Source organism: Strongylocentrotus purpuratus, unplaced genomic scaffold (genome assembly GCF_000002235.5).
Source record: "Strongylocentrotus purpuratus isolate Spur 01 unplaced genomic scaffold, Spur_5.0 spur5_scaffold_8, whole genome shotgun sequence".
Lineage (NCBI taxonomy): Eukaryota > Metazoa > Echinodermata > Echinoidea > Camarodonta > Strongylocentrotidae > Strongylocentrotus > Strongylocentrotus purpuratus.
The window spans coordinates 19,996,064-20,022,068 of NW_022145614.1; the positions used below are offsets into that span (position 1 = coordinate 19,996,064).

The window sequence follows — 26,005 nt, forward strand, 5'->3', positions numbered from 1 at the left end:
TTGGGTCAGGGCGTATGTTTTTTTAATTTTTGCTCAATAAATTCATTAAAACTTCATGGAAGTTTCGTAAATGTTTGATGAATAGAGGTAATTAACTAAAAACAAGGTCTATCTTTATTAAATCGAATACCTCTTTATGCTGAGAATGAAAATAGATTTCCCAATTATAGCCATAGAACATATCAAAGAATGTAAGTAATTCCAATTCCAATTATAATTCATTTAACGATAACGATTAAAAAATTAACTTTCCATGTATAGACTAAACGGACACACAAGCAAAGAAAACAATAAAACAAACTAACAAATGACGTCAGACCAAATGCTTATTATTTCATGGATTTATTACGAATGATAACATTATTCACATTTTTGTACAATATGTTACAAGGTTTGACAATCAAACATTTCTCTCTACTGGTAGATACTAGTTTCGGAAGTACAGAATTTTTTCTTTAATTATATCTTTGTAACAAAACAGGTATATACAAGAGCCTCTTAAAAATGAAAGAAACTAGACTTGTTCACTTTAGGTAAAATACTAATCTAAAGTATTATCAAAGTTTTCGAAAGTACAATATAATCGATCCTCGATTGACTCTTTACGTTGCATTTTATGTTTTCTTTTTACAGAAACATATCAATTTGTATGTTTGCACAATTACACGTTTATACTGCATAAACTCGATACATAAAAATCAACAATTCAAATTAATTCATTATTTCAGATTTTTTTTTAGAAAGTTAATTTAAGCAGTTCACAAAAAGAGGGGAACACTATAATGTGAAAACATGACAAGGAGAATATTGGATGCAGATGGTTACATTGGGGAGAGCGATAGAGGTTTTTTCTATATTGTGTTCTTCGGTTTTTCTAAATAAAATACCATCTTATGTCTATTTTTGCAGCAAGCTTAGATTTATCTTCATACAACAAACCACAAAAAAAATTAAACTAGATCTTTATTGCCATTGCGCAATCACAGCGCATGGAGCTTACTTCCTTTTGAGCGTGAAGTCTCCATTTACTTGATTTGTGTGTGTGTGTGTGTGGGGGGGGGGGGCATAGACAAATGGAGTATTATGTATAGGGGGCATATACACTTTTTTTTGGCGCTTAGATTATGTTTTTAAGCGAATTTCGAGCCCTTATTTAACTTGTTGTTTCATTTTTATATTCATGTAGAGCCATAGACGCTTTAGCGATTAAGGAGAGTCTAAATGAAATAGTCGGGTTTTCATATACGTTAAAAAGGAAACGGATGAACCGGTCGACAAGTTAATACATTCTTTTGAGTGACACGAAAACTTCACTCCTTTACACGTCTTAGATTACCTTTAAATCGTTAGAAAATTCCTCACACAGCAGCAGATACTACAAATTATATGCGTTACGCTCACAAAGCTTTAACCCCAAATCGTCTCTTACACAAAGAGCCGTCCTTAAGATGAATTTGAGTTAGAATGGTGGATGGGGCTGCTTACCGAATTTTCTGACGTCCCATTAAAAACTGTTTTAGCATCCTGAGATAAAAATTTGCTGACATGTATAATAAAGGGTCTTCAGATTTCTGAATTGTAGTTAGAGGTTCAGAAAACTAGCAAGAAGCAATATAAAAAACCCTCCAAAATCAACTGTTCTGATAATTACATTGGCTAAACTATGATAGAATTAAATAATAAGCTATAGGAATGTTCCCACATTTCAATAGGAAATGCACTTAAATGATAATATAATTTTGAAAACGATATTAATTATGATTATTTCTCTATTTTTGCAACAGTTTGTTGAATCCTCCAACATTCTTACATAACATTCTTTAGATTCTTTCGTACCACGATCGCAGAGACTTTCCAAAAATCAAAAGCATTTTCAATAACCCTTTTTCTTAAATGTGCAAATATCACAATGACATAATTATGTTATCCGACCATGATTTCTATCAATACTATAGGGTATTAAACTTACCCTTGAGATGATATTTCGAAAGTGCTTGCGATCGTATTTGAAATTGATAAACTGTCATCCATTAATTGCACTATACTATACATTCCTTTAAAATTGCTTTCTATAAAAAAATAAACATACGGTTTAAAGCCAACAACAATAAATGATAAATATAAAATCATCTCGCATCAAAGACACGCATCGTGGCGGAGAAATCTACGTAGCATTTGAAGTCTGCACTCCTGATCAAACACAATCATAACAAATATAAATATTTTTTTACAAACTAAATGATAATTATGAACCAAACATTTGATTTTTTTTCTCTGCACGTAGCGAAATATTCGATACTATAATCTGTGCTTATTCAGGCACAGTTTGATACTTGATTTTCATTGAAAGTTGAAAGAAAGAAAGTATGAACAAAAGATGAAGTAATTTTAACTAATAAAGCTAAAACAATACCCATTGCATAATAACATAACAAGCAGAAGCAGATCTGTCGGAGAAAACCACACGTACTGTATGTATCCCCCAACAAAAAGCAGCGTATACTTTCTACTGGATTGACTTCAATAACATCACATTATTTATTTGAAAAATAATAACTCTGTCAATTTTTTGTTCGCATATCTCGCGCTAATTTCACAACAACACGTACACGATTACCTACAATCTAATCTTACATAATTATATTCATTATTGCCATATCTATACAAACTATTGGATAAGGTTGCATTGTATAAAAAGCGTATGTTTTTGGGGAATACGATTTGCTGTTAGTAAAGAAACGGAGTAAAATCGTAAACGCCTGCGAAAAGCGATCAAGATCATCAAGTTTTTAAAACTCTTTTTGTGAGCCTGTGTTCTATTCATGAACACAACTTCTACATATCCAGAATCTAAATTCCCTGGGGAAGTATCAGGCAAATGTGAATACCATTTTCCTGAATTCACGCATTGACATTGAAAAAGTAAACAATATCATCAAAACTGTTTTTTGTGGAATAACTTCAAAGTACTAAAACTGGCCTTCACGATTGCAATATAAGTCCTGTGGAATATGACGACTGCGATTTCAAATCCATGAAGTTATGAGGAAACTTTAAACGGGTAAATACATCTGAAGAAAGAGCGAGTAGAAAGCTGCTTTTCTTTTTGCCTCCAACAGGGCCCCGATTCATTAAACTTACCATAAATTACAAATGCTAAATTTCTATGACAAATTTACTCTCAGCCAATCAAATGCCTCGACTTCAGTAGAAGTTATTGTAACTCGTTATTGATAACAAGTTGTATGAAACAGGGCCCAGGTTCACCAGTATAGTTAACATAACATTTACAAACAAAGCTTTTGAAATGTTTGATTCCAGTAACAGCCACCGCGAATTGTTTACCATACAATTTCTCTGATTCATTTTGCAAATTAGCGATTTTCTTTTCTCATCTATACAATATTGAGGTGCTTACAGAGCTTTAAAGGGCAATCCAACCCTCACGTTGATTCGTATAAAAGCAGAAAAATAACACATAACTTTTATCAATAAGTATTTGGGTGATGGGATGTCTATTAGCCTCTCTTCATTTCTATTTTATCTCCTTTTCTCTCTCTCTCTCTCTCCCCTCGCCCCCTTCTCTCGCTCTCTCTCTCTATGTCATGGCATCGCTCGACTATGGTGAATGTGGCATCTGATCAAATTTGCCTACACGTATCCAACAAGGGAAAGAAAAAAAGGACCATAGAAAGTTAGAAGGGGGGTGGTGGTGCACCCTTGCCATCATACCCTCTCTAGCCACGCCCTCCTCACTCTTCCCCCATCCTCTTTATCACAACAAAGGAACATACCTCTGTGTTAACTTGACAATACGGCATTGACTAAATCCTGTCCCATCTCTTCATTATTCCTTTTTCAATGCCTTTCTCTTTCACGTTTTCCATTACCTTTCGTCTTCCTCGTTCTCCTATCTTGATCTTTCTTTCTCTCTTATTTTCACTCTCCCCTACTTTCTCCCGCTCTCTCTCTCTCTCTCCCACTATCTCTCTCTCTTTCTCTCTTTCTCTCTCCACCTCTCATGCAGTTTCCTCTCCAAATACACATTGTTTCTCTCCCTCTCTGGTTCACACTGCCATTTCCCCTGCCCCTCCATCTTCAAAACACCCGTTCCTATCCAAACCATGCAATGTTCATGGGAACAGTCCTCCATTTAAGGTTCGCCCTATTACAACATAACTAAAAGGGAGAGACCAACAATTCATTCAATGATTTTGGGTTAGGCTGGACGGGACTTACTGACAAAACAATACACTTTTTACCTGTACAATAGCTGCATATCATTTAGAAACATAACCATGATTACATTCAAGCTTAATATTCTGAGAGGACGATTATGGCTTCAATGATTATTAGAAATCTGTAGCGGAGTATTTGACGTGAAACTTCATCATAGAATGCGTTTGCTCCGTGTAGGCATAGGCATGCGAGGTTGTGGGGGAAAAGGGGTAGGTAGCTGAAGGGCTGCAGTCCCCCTCGATAATTTTAAAATTGCAGATACTATTTAAACTACCGCCATTTTAACAGCTGCTGACGATTAATCGGTAACGAGGTAAACCATCTATAGTATAATTTATTCGTATTTGTTATCATTTGATGATAACATTAATTTGTTAGTGCCATGAATTGTCTCTTTTCTCGCAGATGAATGGGGCACGTAACAATAAGCCCCTCTCATCCAATTGGGGCCGAACGCCTATGCATCGTGTAGGCTGCATGTAGATTCGCCATACCGACAATCTGTTCCGCAATCTCTTGCCACCTTCCTCCAACAGCATGCAGAACCCATATTAGGTTAAATCGTGATGAACCGGTTCCGCTAATGTCCTGTGTTCCATGCGTTGCTCTTCAGGTAAAGCCTCCTTGAAGGATATGTGGAATATCGCACCTGCAGAGAGTGACGAAATAAAGAACAAAACGTAGCTCCAGTGGCTCAACTGGTCTTCCAGTTGTCCTGCCGTTAGCTTTACCCTGTGGTGTTACTTCGGCCTATCACTCGGGTCGGTCGGCCTACTGTTTTTCAGACCCGAAGAAACTTGTTGATCATTTACGACTCATCTCATGTCGAGTTACCCTTTTTATGATTCTATAGTAGAAACTTTCATAACCTCAGTCTTATTTGTATACACACGGGATAAAGAGTCTTACTTCTCAAAAAAGAGCGGGTAAAGTCATTTTTCTTTCAACGTCGCAATGGTCTTCAAATCCAATCCCCCTTGGTCGAAGCACTACTAGTCCTGCCGTTGTTGACCGTATAGGTCACCTCGGCAACTCCGTTGGAAGCGCAACTGAGCTCTTGCTCGTTGGAATCTATCAACATTTGTTCCGTGGCTCGGGCCGCTTCTGCCATGGCGGTGAGCTTCCGGGTCAGGTGAGGGTTGCCCACCACCATGTTCCTGGTTTTCAGGAGCTCCAGCTGCGTGTAGAGTCTCTTGAGTTCATCCTATAGGAGATACAGGGTGATAGAAGAGGAAGAGAGAGGAAGGGAGAGCAAGACAATGGGAAAAGGAAGGAGAATGAGATAGAGAGACAGAGGCAGAGAGAGAGAGAGAGAGGAAGAGAGGAAAACAGGAAAAAAGAAAGAAAGAGAGAGAGAGAGAGAGAGAGAGAGAGAGAGAGAGAAAGATAGACAGACAGAAGAAGAAAGGAGGTATAGAAAGAGAGAAGAAAGAGACAGAGAGTCGGGGGGGGGGGAGGGGGATAGACAGAACAGGAAAATTAGTCGATAGAGTACAGAAAATGGATAGAGAGAAATAGTTAAAAAGGGGATGTGGACAAAGAAGAAAAACAAAACAAAACAGAGAATATCATTAATACCATGCTGTATTATCCTCATCTAAAGAGTTCAGAAAATATACTCACTGGAAAGGGTAATATTTTAATGAAAGATCCTATTCCTACATTAACAAAATTTAATATGCCTTACTTTTAACATATATTAAAGTTGTAGCTTGTTATTCATATACAGGAATACTGTATGACAATCACCAACGTCTTAGCTGTCGAAATAAAATGACGGGATGCATTCAAATGCTGTCATCCTTAAAAGAACAGAAAGCCTGCCAGGTGTGCGTTAACTTTATATGTGAGATGAGATTACACACAGATAACTGATGAGCATGCAATCCGATATGCAGACGTATCTGGAAATCTCTATATTCTAGGTCGGCGCTCAGAATGGAAAAATGGTTAATGTCATTTCAGAGAAAGAACACCTTTACTCGAAGAGGTAAAGTACACTAATATACATTTGATTTAATATTTGTTTTTAGCTCGTTACATCTGCTTCTGTTTGTATTCCTGCATCTTTCACGCTTAATTTTTCCAATTTGATAGTGAGTTTGCAGCCTGAAATATCGCTATTTTTTAAAATCTGCGTTTATTTATAGAGATTTGATATTACTACCTACGTCATCAACTCATCATCATGGTGGCATTTCACATGTTTCAGGAGTTGATTAAAGGAATAAAATGATAAACTATCTGTATAAATGGAATTAGATGTATTCGAGAGCCTTCTGTCAAGAAATATATTTCTTTTGGCTGGCTTATTTGAGCCTTATCACCATCTCTGGAAATCGTAAAAATCTCAAGCAATTTGATGACCTGATCATTCCAGTGTACTGGGCAAGTGAAACCAGCCTCGGAATAGGAGTACGTATCTTAAATTGACTCGGTAACATTGTTGAAGGTTAATGAAAATACTGCGTAATTTTTGTATGAAATGTTTCTTATTATATTCCTTTTACTGAACTAATCCCCTAACATGCAAAACATCTTGACAACATTTTCAAACCACAAAATATTTATGGTTTTCTTTGAAGGCGCCACTGTGCAACACCATCTAACAGTAGATTCTACCAACCATTTTTGAATTTTCCCCACCCGTTTTTTCAACGAAAATAAGACTTAAGACAGGCTTTTAAAAATCTGTCAACACTTGAATTTCTGGAATGGTCTATAGAGCCAATTCATTGCTTTTTGAAGATTTATATTCACCTAAATTGTAATCAATTTGTAATAATATACTTTGGAGACTAAGAAATCGATCAGATTAGTTTCCCCCAATTTTTAACATTAATAAAGGTTTGTTTTCACTCAAACTTTCAGATTATCTTTAAATGTACATCTAGCATTGAATTCACTACCTTAGCACCATTTTCTCTCATCTAAACCATGTTACCAAGTCCCTTTAAACTATGTTCAGCTTGAAATCCTTTACCGTTTCAACTATATCAAGTTAATAAAAAGAAAATGGCCCTTTATAATCGCATTTAGACGATGCAAACATTTGAAGGGGTGACGTATTCGAAACACATTTCAGGATTCTCTAAAAATACCGATGAAACTTGATTAAGAGAAAACTAAGTGAACCGGTGATTCGATTGCATTAGAAAGGTTTTTTTCTCGAATAACTGTTTATTCTCTCTTTCCCCCGAATGGGTTTTCTCGAAGACAGAAAAGAGAGAAACTCGTTTATAAATGGATACCAGAGGAAAAAAAGGGTTTAAAATGTACCCAAGAGCACAAGATTAGAATAAGGTAAATCCCGATGGCGAATGACTTGTTATCTTTTGAGATGACTGCTCCAGTTTTCACGTATCGAATGCCCGACTGATAGAATTACTCCTGTTTGCTCTAGTCGGTGGGATGTGGGCCATACGTCCCCAGTGAGTCAGTGTAAAGTACAAAGGTTTTCTTTTCCCCATTCTATGTCAAAACCCTTCTCAGAAGCCCATTAAAGAGTAAATTGACGATCGAGACAGGAAATGGCTGCGACGTGCATGCCAACTTGGTTATGGCTACATTGTCATTCGATCTCAATCATCATGTGGATCAAGAACTATGAGGGTGATTCTAAAGAGTCTGGAGCTTTTTGTGGCAAGATTCATTCGTCATCCTCTATTCGAGATGTTATTATTATTATAAATTATCTTTCGACATAAATATGATTATAGGCAGTGTGAATTCCTTGCCTTGCAATATGTTTAGACTGACATGTTATCAAAACGGAGACTTTATGATTCTACATGTCCAAATTCAGTTATTTAGAAAATGATTATTAAAGGACTTGTTAACATTTTTCAGATGAGAAAAAATGGTGCTAAGATAGTGACTCCAATGCCCGTACTTTTAAAGATAATCTGAAAGTTTGAGTGAAAACAGACCATTAATATTGATAAAAATTGAAAAAACTGATCTGATTGATTCCTGAACAATCCCGTATATATCATTATGATTTTTTTAATTTTAGGTGAATGTTAAACGTCACAGAGCAATGAATTGGCTTTATATACAATTCCAAACATTTAAATGTCTACAGATTTTTAAAAGCCTGTTTTATATCTCATTTTCATAAACAAACGGTTGGGAAAATTCAAAAATTCGTTGGGAGAATGAGTGTGTCGCACAGTGACGACTTCAAAGAAAACCATAAATTTCTTTGTGGTTTGAGAATTTGTTTGCATGTTAGGAGGTTAGTACAGTAGAAGGAATTTAATAATAATAATAATAATAATAGTGGGTTCTTGTATAGCGCTCATGTCAGTCAGATTTGACCCTCCTGGCGCTCCCGATTATTACCTTGGCTTTAGCACGGCTGCCATACGGCGCTCTAGCATTTCAAGGAATGAATTCCTACCAGGTACCCATTTACTTCACCTGGGTGGAGTGTGGCAAATGTAGATCAATGTCTTGCCAAAGGACATTAGTGCGGCGGCGGGACTCGAATAAGTAGCATTTCATACAAAAATACGCAGTTTTTTCATCAACCGTCATGTTACTGGTTCACTTTAAGAATTTACAGTATGTCTGTTAGTAGCCAGAATGGCGTTAATGACACTCACTTGAATATCTACTTGGTTGAGCGGTTTTTCTTCATGTTTCACCATGAGGCCTTGTGACGAGAGTGAATTGGTTGCATCCCACGTCCTCTGTCTCAGACCAGTGGTGCCAGTCTTCATACGAGCATCCGTCTTGTCCCCTTTACCGTGTAATACAAGGTAGACCTGGACAAAAGAGATATATAGGCCGGGTCAATACAGACGTGACTCAACAAAGAGGATCACATAATCAACACATACTATTTCGTTTCAACGAAAACGTAGAGTACTGGTCATGCGATGGGCTGTGGAAGAAACTGAAAGCAATGGGGAAAGGTTGATCGCATTGTACAGAGACCGTATAGTTTTATTATGATCATAATGTAAAGAAACCACATACACTGCACCACAGAAATAGGTATATGGGACTACACACAAACATGTGGCGCCGATCTTTGGTTCCAAACCTTTCAGCTACATCTCGTCATATTTTCAAACGTGACGTCATTTGAAACCAACCCTTATACGGATAAATCTTCCAAGACATTATCTCAAACTGTTGCAAAATGAATGAGTTAGCCTACAAATTATTCTCACTTTTACTAGAACTCAGCTGTCTCTTTAAACGAAATAACCCGAGAGGTTTCTATTATATTAAGTTCATAACCGGAACAGCTCCTATGAGACCTACTACACATGCGTCATTCGTTCTAGACTTCTAGAGGTTCTCTTAGTAAAAGAGTGAGCTCGTATTTGAGATGTTATTTTGACGCCAAAATTCACGAGAAGGCTTCATATTTATTTGCTTCCTTTTGGAATATCTTTTAATCATACTCCCGAGTCTACTTTCTAGAAATGATTAAAGCTTACAATGTCTCCCTCTGTGATGGCTTATAGTTCCAGAAATTGAATATACATCATTTACAATATTTCATTTTCAAAGAACGGATTCATTGATAGCCACTCATGTTCCACTACATTAAGAGGAGAAGGCAAGTTTAGTGACGAACCAACGGTATTTTACAAATCAGATACTAATTTGTAAAATGGTAAGATTGGTTTCTTAACATAGTAAACGGTTCTTGACGACTAGAAAAGTGCCCAAATTAATATATTGTAGGCACAAATCGCTTGGTATAAGTTAATGGGAAATTAGGGGGGGGGGCGATATGGATCTGTATATCCAGACGACTGACTCATCCCTTGACTGTCGATCATCCAGGACAACTATTCTCCAGAGGAAACTACCCCGGACACTAGTTGCGATGGACAACAAACATCCTATGAAAACTATACCCATTTGGATAACTAACTCTTTAAAGAGGGCGACCACCTCATGGAAATGTAACCCAATAACCACTCAGACAACTACCTAAGAGGTTATTGTTCTAGTTGTCCGGGGGAATTGTGGAAGGGTAACTGTGTCTGCGTTTGTAATCTATGGGCAGGTGTTCCATAGGGATAGCTGTCTTGGGATATAGTCGTGGAGGGAGCTATCCTAGCATGATCATTACGATGAACAAATTGTGAACTTCACACACCGGCCATATTTTCCCATATGGAGGTCCGGTAACTATACTTTGGATGATTTGGGATATTTGTTAATAAATTACTAATCGAGAAACCCATGTATAAATTTTACACGTTTTACACTTCCGGAGAGTTTCCCTGGTCGTATCTCCACGACGAAGAAACACACAGTTGAATCTGAATCCCACCATCCAACAGCCCACAGACGATGACCGTGTTTTGACCGATAACCAGGTGGGTTCAAGGGTGCTATGCTTAACCTGTTTATCTCAAAAGCATCCATCACATTCCAGGATCGAAGAATATCCACAAGCTATCATCAACGCGATTAAATTCTCCTCTAGGGCACTATGGCATCTCGAAGGAACCCATCATCCTTCACGAACAGACCGATATTCGTATCCTGATGGCTTTATCTTTCGGGCGGGGGTACGGTCCGAATACGGGTATTTACCTCTAGAGTGCCTCCGCTGGGGATACTGAACTTCCAAACGATGACAAAGATGATGATTGGGGAGATGGATGGTGATGAGTGCTGTTATGAAGAGGGTCAAGAAGGAAGAACGCGATGGGATTGACCCATTTGGACACCCGACACCGGGTAATATTTCAAGCAACCAGTCCGGAGGGGCTGCGCTCACATGACAATCACCTGACAATTGTGAATATCTGGTCTGACCACTTAAGAGGGTGTCAATTTTCCCGCCATTATGTCGCGGTTCCGTTTTGTTTCGCGTCAAGTATTGTCATCATCTGCCGAAGGGGATTGCGTTTTAACTTCATTGGACGGTGTCAAATTCTTTTTATAAACATACTTCAGACGAAACGCAGATGCATTATGTGACGAAGTATGGATGAGTATGTCCTCCATTTACAAGATCGGAGTATTATAGCGTCCACTCACAGAAGTGCAATACACTTCTGGTTATGCATAATATTGGTCCAGTCGGAATCCATTGGATTGCCTTATTCGACCAAATCACAGTGACAATTTACAACGAGAGAAAAGGGGTTAAAACTTTAATCTACGTAAGATATGAACTTAGTATTATGCAATGTACAATGTTTCTTTCAATATTGTTTTTTCGAATCTGAGTTTGGAGTCATGAAACAACTAAGGGACTTTTGTGTTTTCGGAAAGATTTGCGCCAAAATACGATTAATATATTGGATTTGGTTTGTTTATAGTCATGATACAACTAAGGAACTTGTATGTTTTCGGAAAGATTTGCGTCAAAATACGATTAATTTATTGATTCAGAGACATGATGTTTGACACAAGGGTACGACAATATTTTTGAGGTAAATATCCCACCACTATACAAATTTAGAAGATAATCAATCAGATGCCACACGTCTTTTGAGTTTATTCTTAAACGATTCATTGGTTTACCAATGATCCCAGCGCACCGACACACATCGGTTCTCCATACGCCTCTAACCTAAAATACGATTGAGATTCCAATCAACAATTTGATTCAATGATTATGATGATTGGCACATGGGATCGGCATTTATGCTTGAATTACATATCCCGCCTCAAGCCATATCTTAAGAGAGTGAATTGGAAACATAATTATTTCTCCTGAGACTCTTCTCAAACAATCGAATGCGGTGACAGATGATTCCCTCAACGCCACTCCACATTGTTTCGCAATGTTTGTCCAATCCCCGATCAATGTAAACAAGCTTATAAACTATTTTTTGTCAGTACCGCGGAGTAATAAATTCATGAGTGGTGTCTTCATTGGTCCTGTTTCTACATCTACGGAGAACCCCTAAATAGAATAAATCACGAACCCGTGTGTAATCCAAAGGCGAAGAAAGACCAAAACTACCTCCGGGGCATCTGTATTTACTTTTCTGTTTATTACACATCAAATCCCTGATCAATTCTCATGAGAGCTGCAGTGTCATCTCCTTCCTTCAGGCCAAACATCATCACATGACATCCTTACAACAATTTACATAGACTACCTTGGGATGGGACGGTACATGTCATACGAATTTTGAGTACAACTAGGGTGTGGTACAATCCTTCCCCTTCGGCACGTATCCAGCAATGGATGGCACTGGCGTAGCCCCTCTCCTTTATGGAAATGGAGGGGGGGGGGGGTGGTGAATAAATTTATTGCTTGCGTCTCCTCCATTTTTTATGAAGGGATTTGCAGAAATTAATACAAGGCATGTGTGCAAAGAAAATTACATTCTGCTCTTCGTTCGCGAGGCGGAGGGAGGGGGGGGGGGGGCAAGGGGACGTCAAGTTTGTGAGTATGCTGTCCACCAAAGCCCTATATTGAATTTAATTGTTTCCATGGACTTTACAAACAGGGTGAGTTATCAGATTGCTAGACTGAGCCTTGGGAATTACAGGATCGTTTGAATGCACTGTTGAGAAATCGCAATTGATACTGAAGAACAAATTGGGGGGGGGGGGGGGGGAGGTGGGGGTCTAGTCTGTGAGTTGTCCACTTGTCCCCTTACGATCCACCTTTAATTCAATTGTTTCCATGGACTTTACAGACAGGGGGTGTTAATCAGTTTGCTAGACCGAGCCTTGGGAATTACGGGATTGTTTAAATGCATTGATGAAAAGGTTAATGGATACTGAAGAAGGATCCTAGAAAAAGTACAACGATTGTTTGACTTTAGACAAGATAGTAAACACCCTGTGGTCTAATAGCCGCGTGAAGGATATACGCCAAAATGGAGGTAAAGAAACAAAATAATCGTTAAATAATCTTCAAACACACGTACACGCAAAAACAGTTTCAGAAAGTTTAGAATCATTCAGATCACATCGAAATGTAAAATATGAATGGACTCATTTTAGGAAAAAACAAAGGTTAGAGGTGTTGTCTGAACTATACGAGTAATAGAGCTGATAAATGTTATCTTTCTCTTATTAAACACCATTTCACACCTTTTTAAACCTTTCTTCCTACACTCTTAAAAATACGTGTTAAAGGTGCATGCTTGACTACCAAAATGTGGTAAAAAAATGACCACGTCGTGGTCGTTTTTGACCACGTTTTGGTAGTCAACCATGTACCTTTAAAAACGACCACGACGTGGTCATTTTCTGACCACGTATTTTTAAGAGTGTATTACCTTTTGCCAGATTTCCAAGAGCAGAAGATTAGCAACTGGCTGAAGCAAGTGTCTCCGCGTTTAAATAACTAAAATAACTAAAACAAAAAGTTTCCGTACAGAAAAGAAAATATAGAGTCATTCGAATTCTGAAATGTGTGAACACGCTATATAGGGTAACCTCACATCAAGTGATTTCCAATCCACTTTGTCACCTTACTGTGGTACGTACGTATTCACTGCAGTGGTTTTTCATTAGACACGCCATTGCTGTTACACGGTGTGTCACAGTGACGTGAAACATTAAAGATTTAAAGTGTATAAGGGCAAATTCAATACGATAATCTTCTTTTTTCTTCATCATTTCATATTTCGCCTTCACCTACTGGCTTGCGTACAGAAGGTTACTATATACAAACGGTACTCTTAAATATAAAAGTGTCCATGTTGCTGATAAGGTCAGAGAAAGCTTGACTCACAAAAGCATGATCTCGTGTCTTTTCTTCGTTACTGGAAGGATTTTCATCTAATTCTTCATAACATACACCAGATATTGTCGCCGTTTGTTTATTTGCCAAAGGAAATAGAAGCGGCATCGCTACATCGTCAAATTAGTAAACGGAGCCGGAGCCACTGTGTCATGAAAAATACATAAAGGCCAACCATTGAGGGCGCCATGGGTGTTTATTCAACGTTTTCATGTGTTATGATTAGTCAACGAGGTCGTCTTTGTATCCCCTGATATCATCCTCCTTGTCGACATCGTGGTCATGGGGGATAATCATAAACGTAAACAGTGACGGAGCATCCGAATTAACGAGCCACTTTTCTTCTTCTTCTTTTTTTTTTGAGAGAGAGGGAAAGAGATATCTGATCATCGTAAACCCCGCCATTAGCTAATCTACGTGATGAGAGAGATGTTTCAAATTACGTCCCACTTGGCTTGTTGTTTACGGGACGAAAGCAAAGGAAATCGATTCCATGTATAAATGCAGTGTCTTTAGCGATCGCTTCGAAAGTGTCGAAGGAAAATTGGTCGTTATTCCCTGATCAATGATGACCATCGATACCGTGTCCATAAGTGAGATCGTAGGGAAGATTGACGAGCCACCATAGGGGGGGATGAGTTCACAGAATAAGGACATCGAACTTTGAAACTTCTAATCTCCATTCGATGTTGTTATTCCTTTCGCGATACCATAGGGGATATGACATTTGACACGCAGTTCAGAAAACCCCAGGCCACTCAAATCCTCTACCACCAAACCAAGCGGAAAGATACATGTAACAATGTTTGAAGAAATACATTGGCCCGAATTCACAAAGGAGGTTTGTCGACAAACCTTGGTTTTCGTACGTCATTATGACGCGTTTTACGCGTTTTTTACAAACCTGGTTTGTAAAGAACAAAAGGAGGTTTGGCGAAACAAAAGGAGGTTTGAGCTCAAACCTTGGTCTGAGCTCAAACCTTGCTTTGTGAATTCGGGCCATAAAGTCTGAAGTCAGGCCACATCGGACATAGAATTTATGTCTGATAGGATATCAATCGGAGTTCGATGATAAATTAATACGGTACATCAACAGCAATTCGTTTCATCTGGATCCTAAATTTGTTTATAGAAATGCCCCATCATTTTCCGGAAAAGCTTGATATTATGAAGCACGTTCTAATATTCTAATCCGTCATTTCTTTTTAATCGACTTTAAATAAGGGTGTGGGTTGTGCAGAATTCATCGTCAATACATGACAGGAGATTTCAAAGAAGACGTTTGCGTTTTGATACATCATTCGGAATAACGGCGGACACGATGTATAATGAAATAAAGTACATGACGCTTAATTTTGAAATGTCAAATAATGATGTATTACTTTTTGTGTGGTGAAAACTGCGGTTATCCAATATCAACTGGAGTATCCTGGTGGCTCAGCTATCCAAAGCCTTGTTCAGAAGAGGGACTCAAGCGTCATATAATTGACAGCGCCCTCTCCCGAATCACAATGTAAAGGTATAAGATTTCGCATCTCTTGATATAGTAGCATTGAAAGGCGTAAAAATCTAAACAAAGTTTCCATGCTTCATATTTGCAATTAAGTACTCGATCGCTGACACTTGCGAATGAAATAATACAATATCGTTAATGATGTGTCTTGTCAATATGCGTCTGTAATACTTGAGAATCCATCACTCAAAATCAGGAAACATGGGAAATAAAGAGTATGATTTACCAACACGATCGAAAATACACTATAAAGGTCAACTCAAGGCAATTCTAGTACATTCTTTTTTCATCCCGGAGAAAACATGTTCGGCTTACGTACTGCGTCAGTGTGATGTTCGCACATTTTAAAGGTAATACAAAGTTTTGGGAAATTTTGAAAATGGGGTGGATAGTGATTCTTTACAATTTTGATATATTTGGATGCCCCTGTAGATGTATTATAAGCACTAGAAAATTTAGCCCCTAAAACACTTCTGTTTTCGAGAAAAATTTAATATAAACATTTACCGGTGCTCCCGGTAAATTTTGATATATTTCAAAAAGCGCGTACGACCGTAGAAGGGTAGCTGCGACCATGAAATTCTCAGAATATGTAGTTGTTATATATAATTTCCAAACGGGAATAGCTAGTCGGTCGATTTTAGTCAAGAAACATTGTTTTATAGCTTAATTAATATCTTGACCTTGAGAGGGAGCTATACAACATAAAGACTTTATTATTTACAATTTCATAACTTCAGACTCGATTTCAACCGCGACAACGATCAATGAATCTTGTAGGATCGCATATGCTAACAATATGTTCATTTGAACCAAATTCATGACCCCATACCAAAACTTTGTATTACCTTTGAAAGTTATGGACAAGCCAGAAAGTGGCTTTGGCTGATCTTTGGAAAGTCTTTGCCGTCATGTTTCCCATGTCACCTCTTTCTCTTTCTTAATCCGTTCTCCTTCTTTAATTTGATCTTCCCGTATTCTCTCCCTCTCTCTTACAACTTAAAGTGGCGACGCCAAACTGTGAATGTGTCAGCTTAGGACGTGCCGTTCATTGCTCGAAGGACGTTTGAACGAGTTCCCAGTGCGCCGCCGAGCTCCACCGATTCCCTCGAATGCGCCTCCCCGAGCCCACAGGCCTGTCAAACCCACTCAGCGCTCCTCGCACCGCGAACCCCATTTAGAATGTTGATTTGCCTTAAAGGAAGTTATCGCAGAGGATAACATTGTTGTCACTATCAATTTGACATCGTTACGGAATTAGGTTTCAATCCTCTAAAGACTCGATAATGGCGCGTAATCATTTAATGCAAGTCGTTACCCATTACAAAAGTACACGTCACTCGGGCAGTTCAGTCTACAGTCATAGTTTTTAATATCATAATGGTGTATAAGCCGCGGTGATCCATCTTACCTGACTGAGTTGCGATCATCGGGGAATTAAGTCTTGACCCGAGTCTTGACCCGAGCATTGCTACTGAGTTACTTGTGCAGGGGAAAATTTGGTCAATTTGGTAATCTGATGGACAGTAACTGTAGTAGCCGATGTGTACACCAAAATAGTTAAGCTATAATTTGTAGAGAATACTTAGAGAGAAACTGCATCTTCGAAAAGTAGATGCAACAGATTAACGGTGATATCACTGCTCACAAGATGAAGCAGAATACACTTTTCATATTCTTCTGAGCGTACAGTTTTAGATTATAATGAGATCATCTTTTAAAGCGCTTTCCTCGGATAAAATTTAAATTTAAATTGGCATGTTGGCAAATTTTTCCTCTGTATATTCTTAACCTCCCATTTCATGATCATGAGTAGCGATGATATTATACTGCTCACAAGTCATGATGAAACAGAATGCACTTTTCATATACTTCTGAGCTTTTCATCCGTTCATTCACTTTATTCTCTTCATCGATTTCTTTTACAGTAACTTTCGTGTTCTTCTTTCGCTAGTGATTAATTCTATAGCACATTCGACGCACAATTTCCTTAAGCATTGTTGATTGCGGTCTGTTTAGTTAGTCGGTTCTTCTACATTATCCTCAATGAACTCGGAATTACCTCTCCTTCTACTATATTCTCTTCTTAAAAGGTTCCACTCGATCTCTAGCACGTATGTTCTTCCATCTTTCATTTATCTCAATTTCCTAATCCATCTAATACAGTATGCCCTTCCACTCTCACCTTCTCCCCCTCCTCCTCCTCCTCCTCGACCTCATTTTGTGTTCCCCTCATCTCCTTCGGGGAGGAGGGGGGTTCGCGACGATGAGTCTAATACTGACAGACGTTTGGAAATCGACTTACGATCCTGCAGTGGCGGGAAGGAAAGTGGGACTAAGCTTCCAGAGGTAATTAATTCAGGTCAAAAACCCCAAGAGCAATTCGAGATGCATTAAACACTGCCCTCCTTCTCCACCACCAACAACTCCACCCCTGCGGCGATTGATTACTACTTCTGTGTGAGGAGGGGATTGAAATATCAGGGGAGCTTCACATGGCTGTGAGATTCTCTGTGTCGAAACTCTCTCAGAACTCGGGAAAAGAAAGTAACTAGAAAGTGTTTAATGATTTACGTCAGAGAACTTTAATGCCATCTTCCGCCCCACTCCTGTACTTTAATACTCGATGGCTGAATGTGAACGATACATTTAATGTTTGTTTCGAAGGAAAACTTATTTCCCCCATGACTTGAGCTTCAGGTACATGACACAGTGCTGTGTATGCGATTTGTACGCTTCTAGACGACCAAGGGTTCTAGAATTAACAAGATATCACATTGTCACTCTAGCAAGAATTGTATATTCCGTCTTACAAATCATCCGAATTCGAAACACAGTATGGACATAAACTTATAAACGGAGAAAGGATAAGCCAAATTAAGTTTCACGACTTCTAGAGTGCCTAAAAGCTATTTTGTGTTTGGTTTGTTTTCGTCATTTCTCGGAAAGCACTCTGTGGTACGTTGCTTCCGTCCAAACGTCTCACAATTCAAACAGGATTAGCAGAAATTGCTCAACGTTGTACGGACTGATGCCGACGGAAGACCTCCTGCTTAAGATGACCCAAACCACAGCGGGAGAGAGACAGAAGTGACGGCGACATAGATTGAGAGTCAGCCGAGAATCCCATATTTGCATTATCCAAACATGCCCGGTCTTAAAACAACACGAGACGGACACCAATACAAACCGTCAAGTACAGATTCACCTACATCTTCAGCTTTCCGTCGAATTCTCGTTTGTTTTCGAAGCGATTGGCGGCATAGAGTAAGCAAAACGGTTCAACGGCATTCCAAATAGCATTAGAGATGCTAAAAACAGGTTGCCTCTTCTTCGTGTGGTTTAGTCATAACATGTCGGGAATGCAGAGGGGATAGATCCGTCAGTTCATTGGCACATTAAACAGAACAACCATTATTTTCCACTTAACAAAGAAATTCATGTTTAGCGACTTATATTCTCGAAATGTTTCTAATGAGAAACACGAGGCTCTGATAAAGGGTACATTATACTTTGCGGCAAACAAGAGTCCCTATGCATTGGAAGCTAAAATAGAGTTCTGATCACGCGATTGCATTGTGGAAGAGACTGTCTAGAAGCGTTGGAAGCATTAGAAAAGGTTAGAGTGAGGTTAAGGAATCATCAAAATAATAAGATATTGACTGAGTTATGCTGACAGTCACAAGCAATTACCAACAATAAAACGTTAACTTCCAAACGTAATCAAGAAGTGGTATTCTTCAATGTCTTACCATCTTCATTAGATCTTATATCCAGATCATAATGAACCATGCACCCGTGATATAGGCGCCCCGGTCAACTTCTAAAACGAACCGAAGTCTTAACTTCAACCCAAGACCAAACACTACACGTGAGCCTTGTCTTATACCTACCCTTAAACATTTGCTTAACCCTATCACAACCTAAGCATCAATCAATTATCTCTGACTTTGTTTTCTATCATAATTTGTAGGATATTTTTCATGAAGTGAAATTGCACTACCCACCTTCTCCCCGTAGATACAAGAATATGAGAAATCCTTTTTTTTTATCAAAAACATTCAAACGTCTTTTATTCAGGCGACATAGAGAAATTCCCCATCATGATCTAGCGTCCGGATTAAACATGATTAAACATGATCGGTGAGAAACTTTCAAAACAAAACCTTATTTCACACAGCAGTTACCAAAATAATACAAAACTAGAAACAAAGTTGAAACTTCAAACCTAATTCAAAACTTATTCACAGCCGATTCCTTCAGCAAACCCTTTAGGTGTGCATAATAATACATGTCGACTAGCAATGGGAAATACTTCAACTGAAATCTCAACTTTCAAGAACCGCAGTAAGTAATTCTAAGAAATGTTTTTCTAGGCCTGACTCGAAAGTACCGGAAGCAGAATATTTCGAAAGGAGAGACCGTTTCCGGTATATCACTTCTATATCTGACAATGGTGCAGATACCTTGTTATTCGGGCGATAACAGTTTGATAAAAGTGTCGTGACTCGTTAGAGCCGACAGTGTTCGAAAAGGTATCATAGACGACACAGCTCTCTCCGGGCAGGCAATTAAATCAGAGAAAAACATTAAATATATCTTACAATCGGTCAATTTCTGGGTCAGCCGACGTGATAGCAGAACAGAGCAAACTAGTATAGAATGATGATGCGTGAGGTAAGAGGGGATTTTCCCTCGAGAGCACACGAGATAAGATTCGCAGCGATCCGCTATTACGTACTAAGCTCAGGTTATGAATATGTATCTTTTCCTTGCGGCAATTAAGGCTCTGTTTAAAACATTACAACAAAAGTCGCGATATATCAGGTCTTCATCTAGAGGATCAATTATTAACATGATCCCTTGCCGAAAGGTGAAAAGTCATCTGCAGTGTAAATTCATCAATTCCGGAGATTTGCGGTTGACGACTTTTGACAAGGCGGGTCTTTGGTTACTTTTGCCGTCTTAGAGGAACTGTGTCCCATTTGCAGGCGGCAGGCCAAACAAATGGAAAGGTTAAATTCCAACGGCATTTGAAAAATTATACTAATTTAGAACGTCCCCTCAAAACAAAAGTGCTTGAAAATGTCTACCGTTAGTTGTCGAATCAAATTTAGGGATTGCAGTGTTTAATTAAACTGATTTTCAGACCCTTGTACCGAATTGTCGTACGTTTTGTGCTGCGCAAAGATCCAATCAGTTTAATTTTGGCCATTACATGAAATGGGTTATTGATGTAGACAAACGCTCATGTACTATTTTCAGCTCATTTTATGTATGTTATTACCAAAGATAAATTACCATTAAGTCACTCAATAGTGTCTGACAATGAAGTCTATAAAGTAAACGGGTTTCCTTGCACGATTTGAATATTCAAACGTGGTTTATTTACAAATTTTGCTGAAATTACATGATTTTCCGAGTTTTTTCTCACTTTTTAATAAATTATATATTTTTTTCTTTCTGCCCCAAAGTGTTTGCTCGTAACGCCATTGCGGATCAACATTATGGGTAGTTATTGCTTTAACCACCGCAACTTCTTTCCTGTAAGACACTCTTCTAGGTTGTTGTCATTTTCATTGTGGTCTGGCAGTTGTAACCGTATACCATACGGACGTACCTAAATATATCCTCTGCGGTCAAAACAAACGTGTTATGATCAGTACTCGATAACCTTTGATTTTTTATGGCAATGTGTTGACTATAGTCAGGGCTTCAACGAAGTTCCTTGTGGTTGTTAATCATATGGATTTGACAGATGATATGTCAATACTGTCAAAACATCCATGTTAAGATTACCATTAAGATACAACTTTGAATGCTTTAACGGCTACTATAACTTGGAAGACGCTATTCCGTATTGCACTGAATTATATTGTTGTTGGTAATTGAGACCGAACGGATGAACCTCAATAAGTACATCCTGACACAAAATCTACGTTAGACAATACTTTCAGCAGATTTCCCTCAGACACTGCAGTTTGGATTATGCACCGGGGTGGTCTTCTCATCGTATGCCATTTCTGACTTTTTATCTCCATATACCTTAAAGGTAATACAAAGTTTTGGTAAATTTTGAAAATTGGGTGGATTGTGAATCTTTACAATTTTGATATATTTGGATGCCCCTGTGGATGTATTATAAGCACTAAAAAAATAGCCCCTAAAACACTTCTGTTTTCGAGAAAAAGCTAATATAAAAATTTACCGGTGCTCCCGGTAAATTTTGATAAATTTCAAATAGCGCCTATGGCCGTACAATGGTAGCTGCGACCATGAAAATCTCAGAATATGTAGTTGTGATATATAATTTCCAAACGGGAATAGCTAATTGGTCGATTTTAGTCAAGAACAATTATTGTTTCATAGCTATATTAATATCTTGACCTTGAGAGGGAGCTATACAACATAAAGAGTTTATTATTCATAATTTCATAACTTTAGACTCGATTTCAACCGCGACAACGATCAATTAATATTGTAGGAACGCATATGCTTCCAATATGTTAATTTGAACCAAATTCATGACCCTATACCAAAACTTTGTAATACCTTTAATGAGACCATTCGTTCACAAACTCTATGTTTGGACAATAGTGTGGGTAAACTTTCCTCAGACACTGCGGTTTTCATAATGCTTCGAGGTGATCTTCTTACCCTTACGGCAAATAGAAGAAAGCCAGTACTGGTCTTGATGACATTGACCATCACTGTGGCAAACCTTTATAATCTCCTAGAGCTAAACATGTCACCGTTAGAGTTTTGTTACTTGGTGGATTAGCTTTGATACCATAAGAATTTGACAGAATGACAACGATGACTGTGCGGGAATCTAATTTGAAAGCCATCCAAAGACACTCCAGGGCACTTCAACAAATGTGTATATCTTTGAAATGAAAACAGGGGGGGGGGGGGGTGGGGGGGGGGGCATTACATACTGAGCCTGCAGACTTTCCACGCGTCAGGCAGATACGGCCTACAATAATTTTCCAGCAATTTCTTTCTCTTGGATGCGGGGGGGGGGGGGGGTTCAGATATTTTGTCTACATATGCGTTGACTTACCTTATAGTTATACCAAAGAGTAGAACTATGACTACGATAGTTGCTAGTTGACTGTGTAAAACAAGGGGTTACACCTTATATGACTCCAATTTAAAAATTCCGAGATGTACCCGCGACGACTTGCTACTTGACTTACCTTACTACCGAAGAGAAGAAGTACTACTACGGTAGTTGTAAGCTGACTATAGAAGAACCAAATGAGATATAAGACATCTGGGTTGGCCAAATCTTGGAGGAAGAATCTATGAAAGAAAGTAGAGCGAAGAAAGAGGTGTATAACAAACCATTTGTTGTTGACGGATCAAAAAGGAAGTAAAATACTTTAAAAGGAATTTCTAATAATAAATATGAGTAATTAAACAAAATGTGATTTCAACTGGATATGAAACACAATGAAATCACTATCAGTCTATATTCAAACTAACATCAAGTAAATTATGTCTTATGGTTACATCATATATAAAGTGCACTTTCTACTTTAACTCAACGGTACAAAAGTGAACTTTATGCAATACCCCCCCCCCCAAAAAAAAGGAGAAAATTTGAAGAAATTCCTGAAATGCTTATCCTTGTCTTGATTCGTACCCTCTCTCTATTTCCTTGGATAATTCTTCACACATTTCATTCAGTTTCCCGTTACTGAAATTGTATCACACGGGAATGAAATTTGGAAGTCAGATATGCGGATGAAGTTCCCTCACATCAGAATTCGAATTCGACTCACAAAAACACCCACGGAAAAGTGTGGTGACGGTATCTTAATCCCTCATTTGATGATTCCTTACACTAGACTGCAAGACAGATGTGATCAGTGTCAGAGCCGGCTTTGTAAGTATATGTTTGTCATCATTAATGATCATTACATAGCTGTGTCACACACCTCCGAGGCAAAGTGGCTCTTATACAATTTACCTCATGGTGTTTTATCTGGATTATCTGGAGTTTTCCTGTCAACTAACAAGTTTTGAGTTTAGAATTTGATATTTTTTTGTCTTGAATAATCATTACATTAAAGACTCACTATAACCTCTGAGGCAAAGGGGCTTTCTATTACACATTTGACCCGTTCATTCTCAAGGTTTATGAGAAAATCCTCTGTCATTTTTAACAGCTTGTGAGTTTGAAGTTGGATGTTACGGTCATGAATATTCATTTATTGATTTGTGACAATTTCTAGGGTAACAAGGTTCTTTTTTGCTTACACATACGTCTATTCCCGTTAAATATTTCAAGGTTCATTTGGATTTACATTGTCAATTTTGACAAAAATATTAAAAATGTCATCTTTAATTATGACAAAATGTGATACAAAAATTCACAAAAGTCTAATGAAAAAGAAGGCTCTTCCGTCACACTACTGCTCTATCATTTTTCGTTTTTTTCCGGCGTAGAGATTCTCTTTCAAATCTACACCATTTCCAGAACCACTTATGTGACAAATAAGCTTTCCTGTTGGGATAAACACGCGCCCCATCAAACTGCTTCTTTTCCAAACATCTTCGTATTTTCGTGAAAATATTTGGAGACGGTTCAACACTCTTCAACTAATTGACGTGTCTCTTTATTCCCTGTTCTCACTTTGCGTACATCTCTTGATAAACATCAAATCGGGAGGGGGGGGGGGGGGTGAGGAAGAGGATATCCTTAGAGAAAAAAAGCGAGTCATTCACCCCGAATTTGGTTAAAGACGAAGGCATTATCGAGTACATCATGGGGACGCTAATGTAACGTCAGAATTACTAAAAAGGGGTGAAAATTTTCTTCCCCCCGCCCAATCAAAATCGTTCAACTGGAGATGAAAGTGGAACGGATTTTGAATCTAAAGCACATTACAAATGACAACGGTTTCGCCGCTTGTCATTCATAGTACTTGGGCGAGTAACAAGCGACAGTTGGCTTGTCCTCAGAGAGTGCATGTATATACGGTAAAATGGGAATCGTTATGGTCCGTTGCTATCCCGTTTGTCACTAGAGATATATCCGAAACATTGCTTGAATATGCATTTTTATAATCCTGTTTCCACTGCCACAATTTCAAACCCCCCATCTTTTGTAGCGTCAAAAACGAATACGATATGAGATCGTATTACTGCATGTGCATTCAGTAAGTTATCAATCGCGAATAGTAACATGGGTGAGAGTGTATTACTGACGTTTCTCGAAATCAATACAATTACTACTGTATATATTACTTTCAGACTGATAAGCTTTATTTGACTAGCATCTGTCTTTAAAGCATACGGTTCTGAAATATAATATCTTCTTCACTGTTCCAAAACCATCACAGGGGCTTCATTATCACTGTGAAAAGATTTCTGCCATTTCTTTACACGTGACAACATCTCTACTCTCCAGTTTTTTTGTTTCTTTTTGCACTTGTAAGAGTTTAATTTGAAGACGCATGCAATAATTATGTTTCAAATTGAATTATTGTTCTAATTTCTAAAAGAGCCAAGGTGACTGAAAATTAATGTTTTCTGCCATTTCTAGTAAATTCATAAACAATGACTCTTGTAAAAAAGAAGAAGAAATCTTTATGTAATTCGATTCAGAAATGGTGCGGATATTTCTCATCTGGACCTCCTAACGGAAATAAAGAGATTTGAGAGAGAGAGAGAGAGAGAGAGAGAGAGAGAGAGAGAGAGAGAGAGAGAGAGAGATGGCTAACCAAACGTTGGGTACTTACGTTGCGACACACAGGAAGAGAGACAGTAGTGTTTCGTTGTAAATTGCCCAACTAATAAATCTGCTCTCGTTGAACTCTGAGGGCGCTTTTCTCACCACATAACACAACCTGATGCCCCAAAGTAGTAGAACTAGCTCAGCTGTGAAAATAAAATTAAAAGATAAAGAAGAAAAAAAAAACGAATTATAGAAACATCAATGAAATCATCATTGTGATTGAATCTCTAGCACTACGTCACTTGCTGATAATAAAGTCTAATATTAAATGTAATGTAGCATCTTCCCCTTTTCAACTGCTTAAATTCAAAGCCTTCAATTATCCTGATTACGTCCCAGATGTAGTGCTTAATTTTAAACATATCAGGTACTCATTTTCACCTGGGTGGACAGTGGCAAATGTAGATTAATGTCGATTGTAAAACGACGTTAGTGCCAAGCAGGGGCTCAGATCCTTCATGAAGGGACCATTATACCATAACACTTCCACTGATGAGTGATAACTTCTACCACTACTATTACTACTACTACTACTACTACTACTACTACTACTACTACTACTACTACTACTACTACTACTACTACTACTACTAGTACTACCACTATTACTACTACTACTACTACTACTACTAATATCTTAAATGTTTAATATTTCATGCCTTATGTTCACTTTGATCTAGTTTTTAAGTTGTTTTAGTTCTCTTATGGTATGTTGTTTATATAATGTCTTTGTTTTCTACAATGTATTCTATTTTTTTTGTAAATCTTTGTATGTACAGGGCTCTTTTGTAAAGCAGGCCTCTGGCACTGAAAAGAC

The 26,005-nt window shown here is 38.1% G+C and overlaps 1 protein-coding gene across 1 annotated transcript; it reads right to left on the minus strand.

Moving 5' to 3' along the window:
• Positions 1 to 4,261: 4,261 nt before the first annotated feature.
• On the minus strand, positions 4,262 to 25,472 carry LOC105442632 (probable G-protein coupled receptor 158). The gene is made up of 4 exons (XM_030976024.1): positions 25,193 to 25,472; positions 22,643 to 22,748; positions 8,847 to 9,008; positions 4,262 to 5,443 (listed from the first exon to the last, which is right to left on the minus strand). The coding sequence occupies exons 3-4, from the start codon at positions 8,961 to 8,963 to the stop codon at positions 5,201 to 5,203; spliced, it is 360 nt and encodes a 119-aa protein (XP_030831884.1). The 5' UTR covers positions 8,964 to 9,008; positions 22,643 to 22,748; positions 25,193 to 25,472; the 3' UTR covers positions 4,262 to 5,200.
• Positions 25,473 to 26,005: the final 533 nt, after the last annotated feature.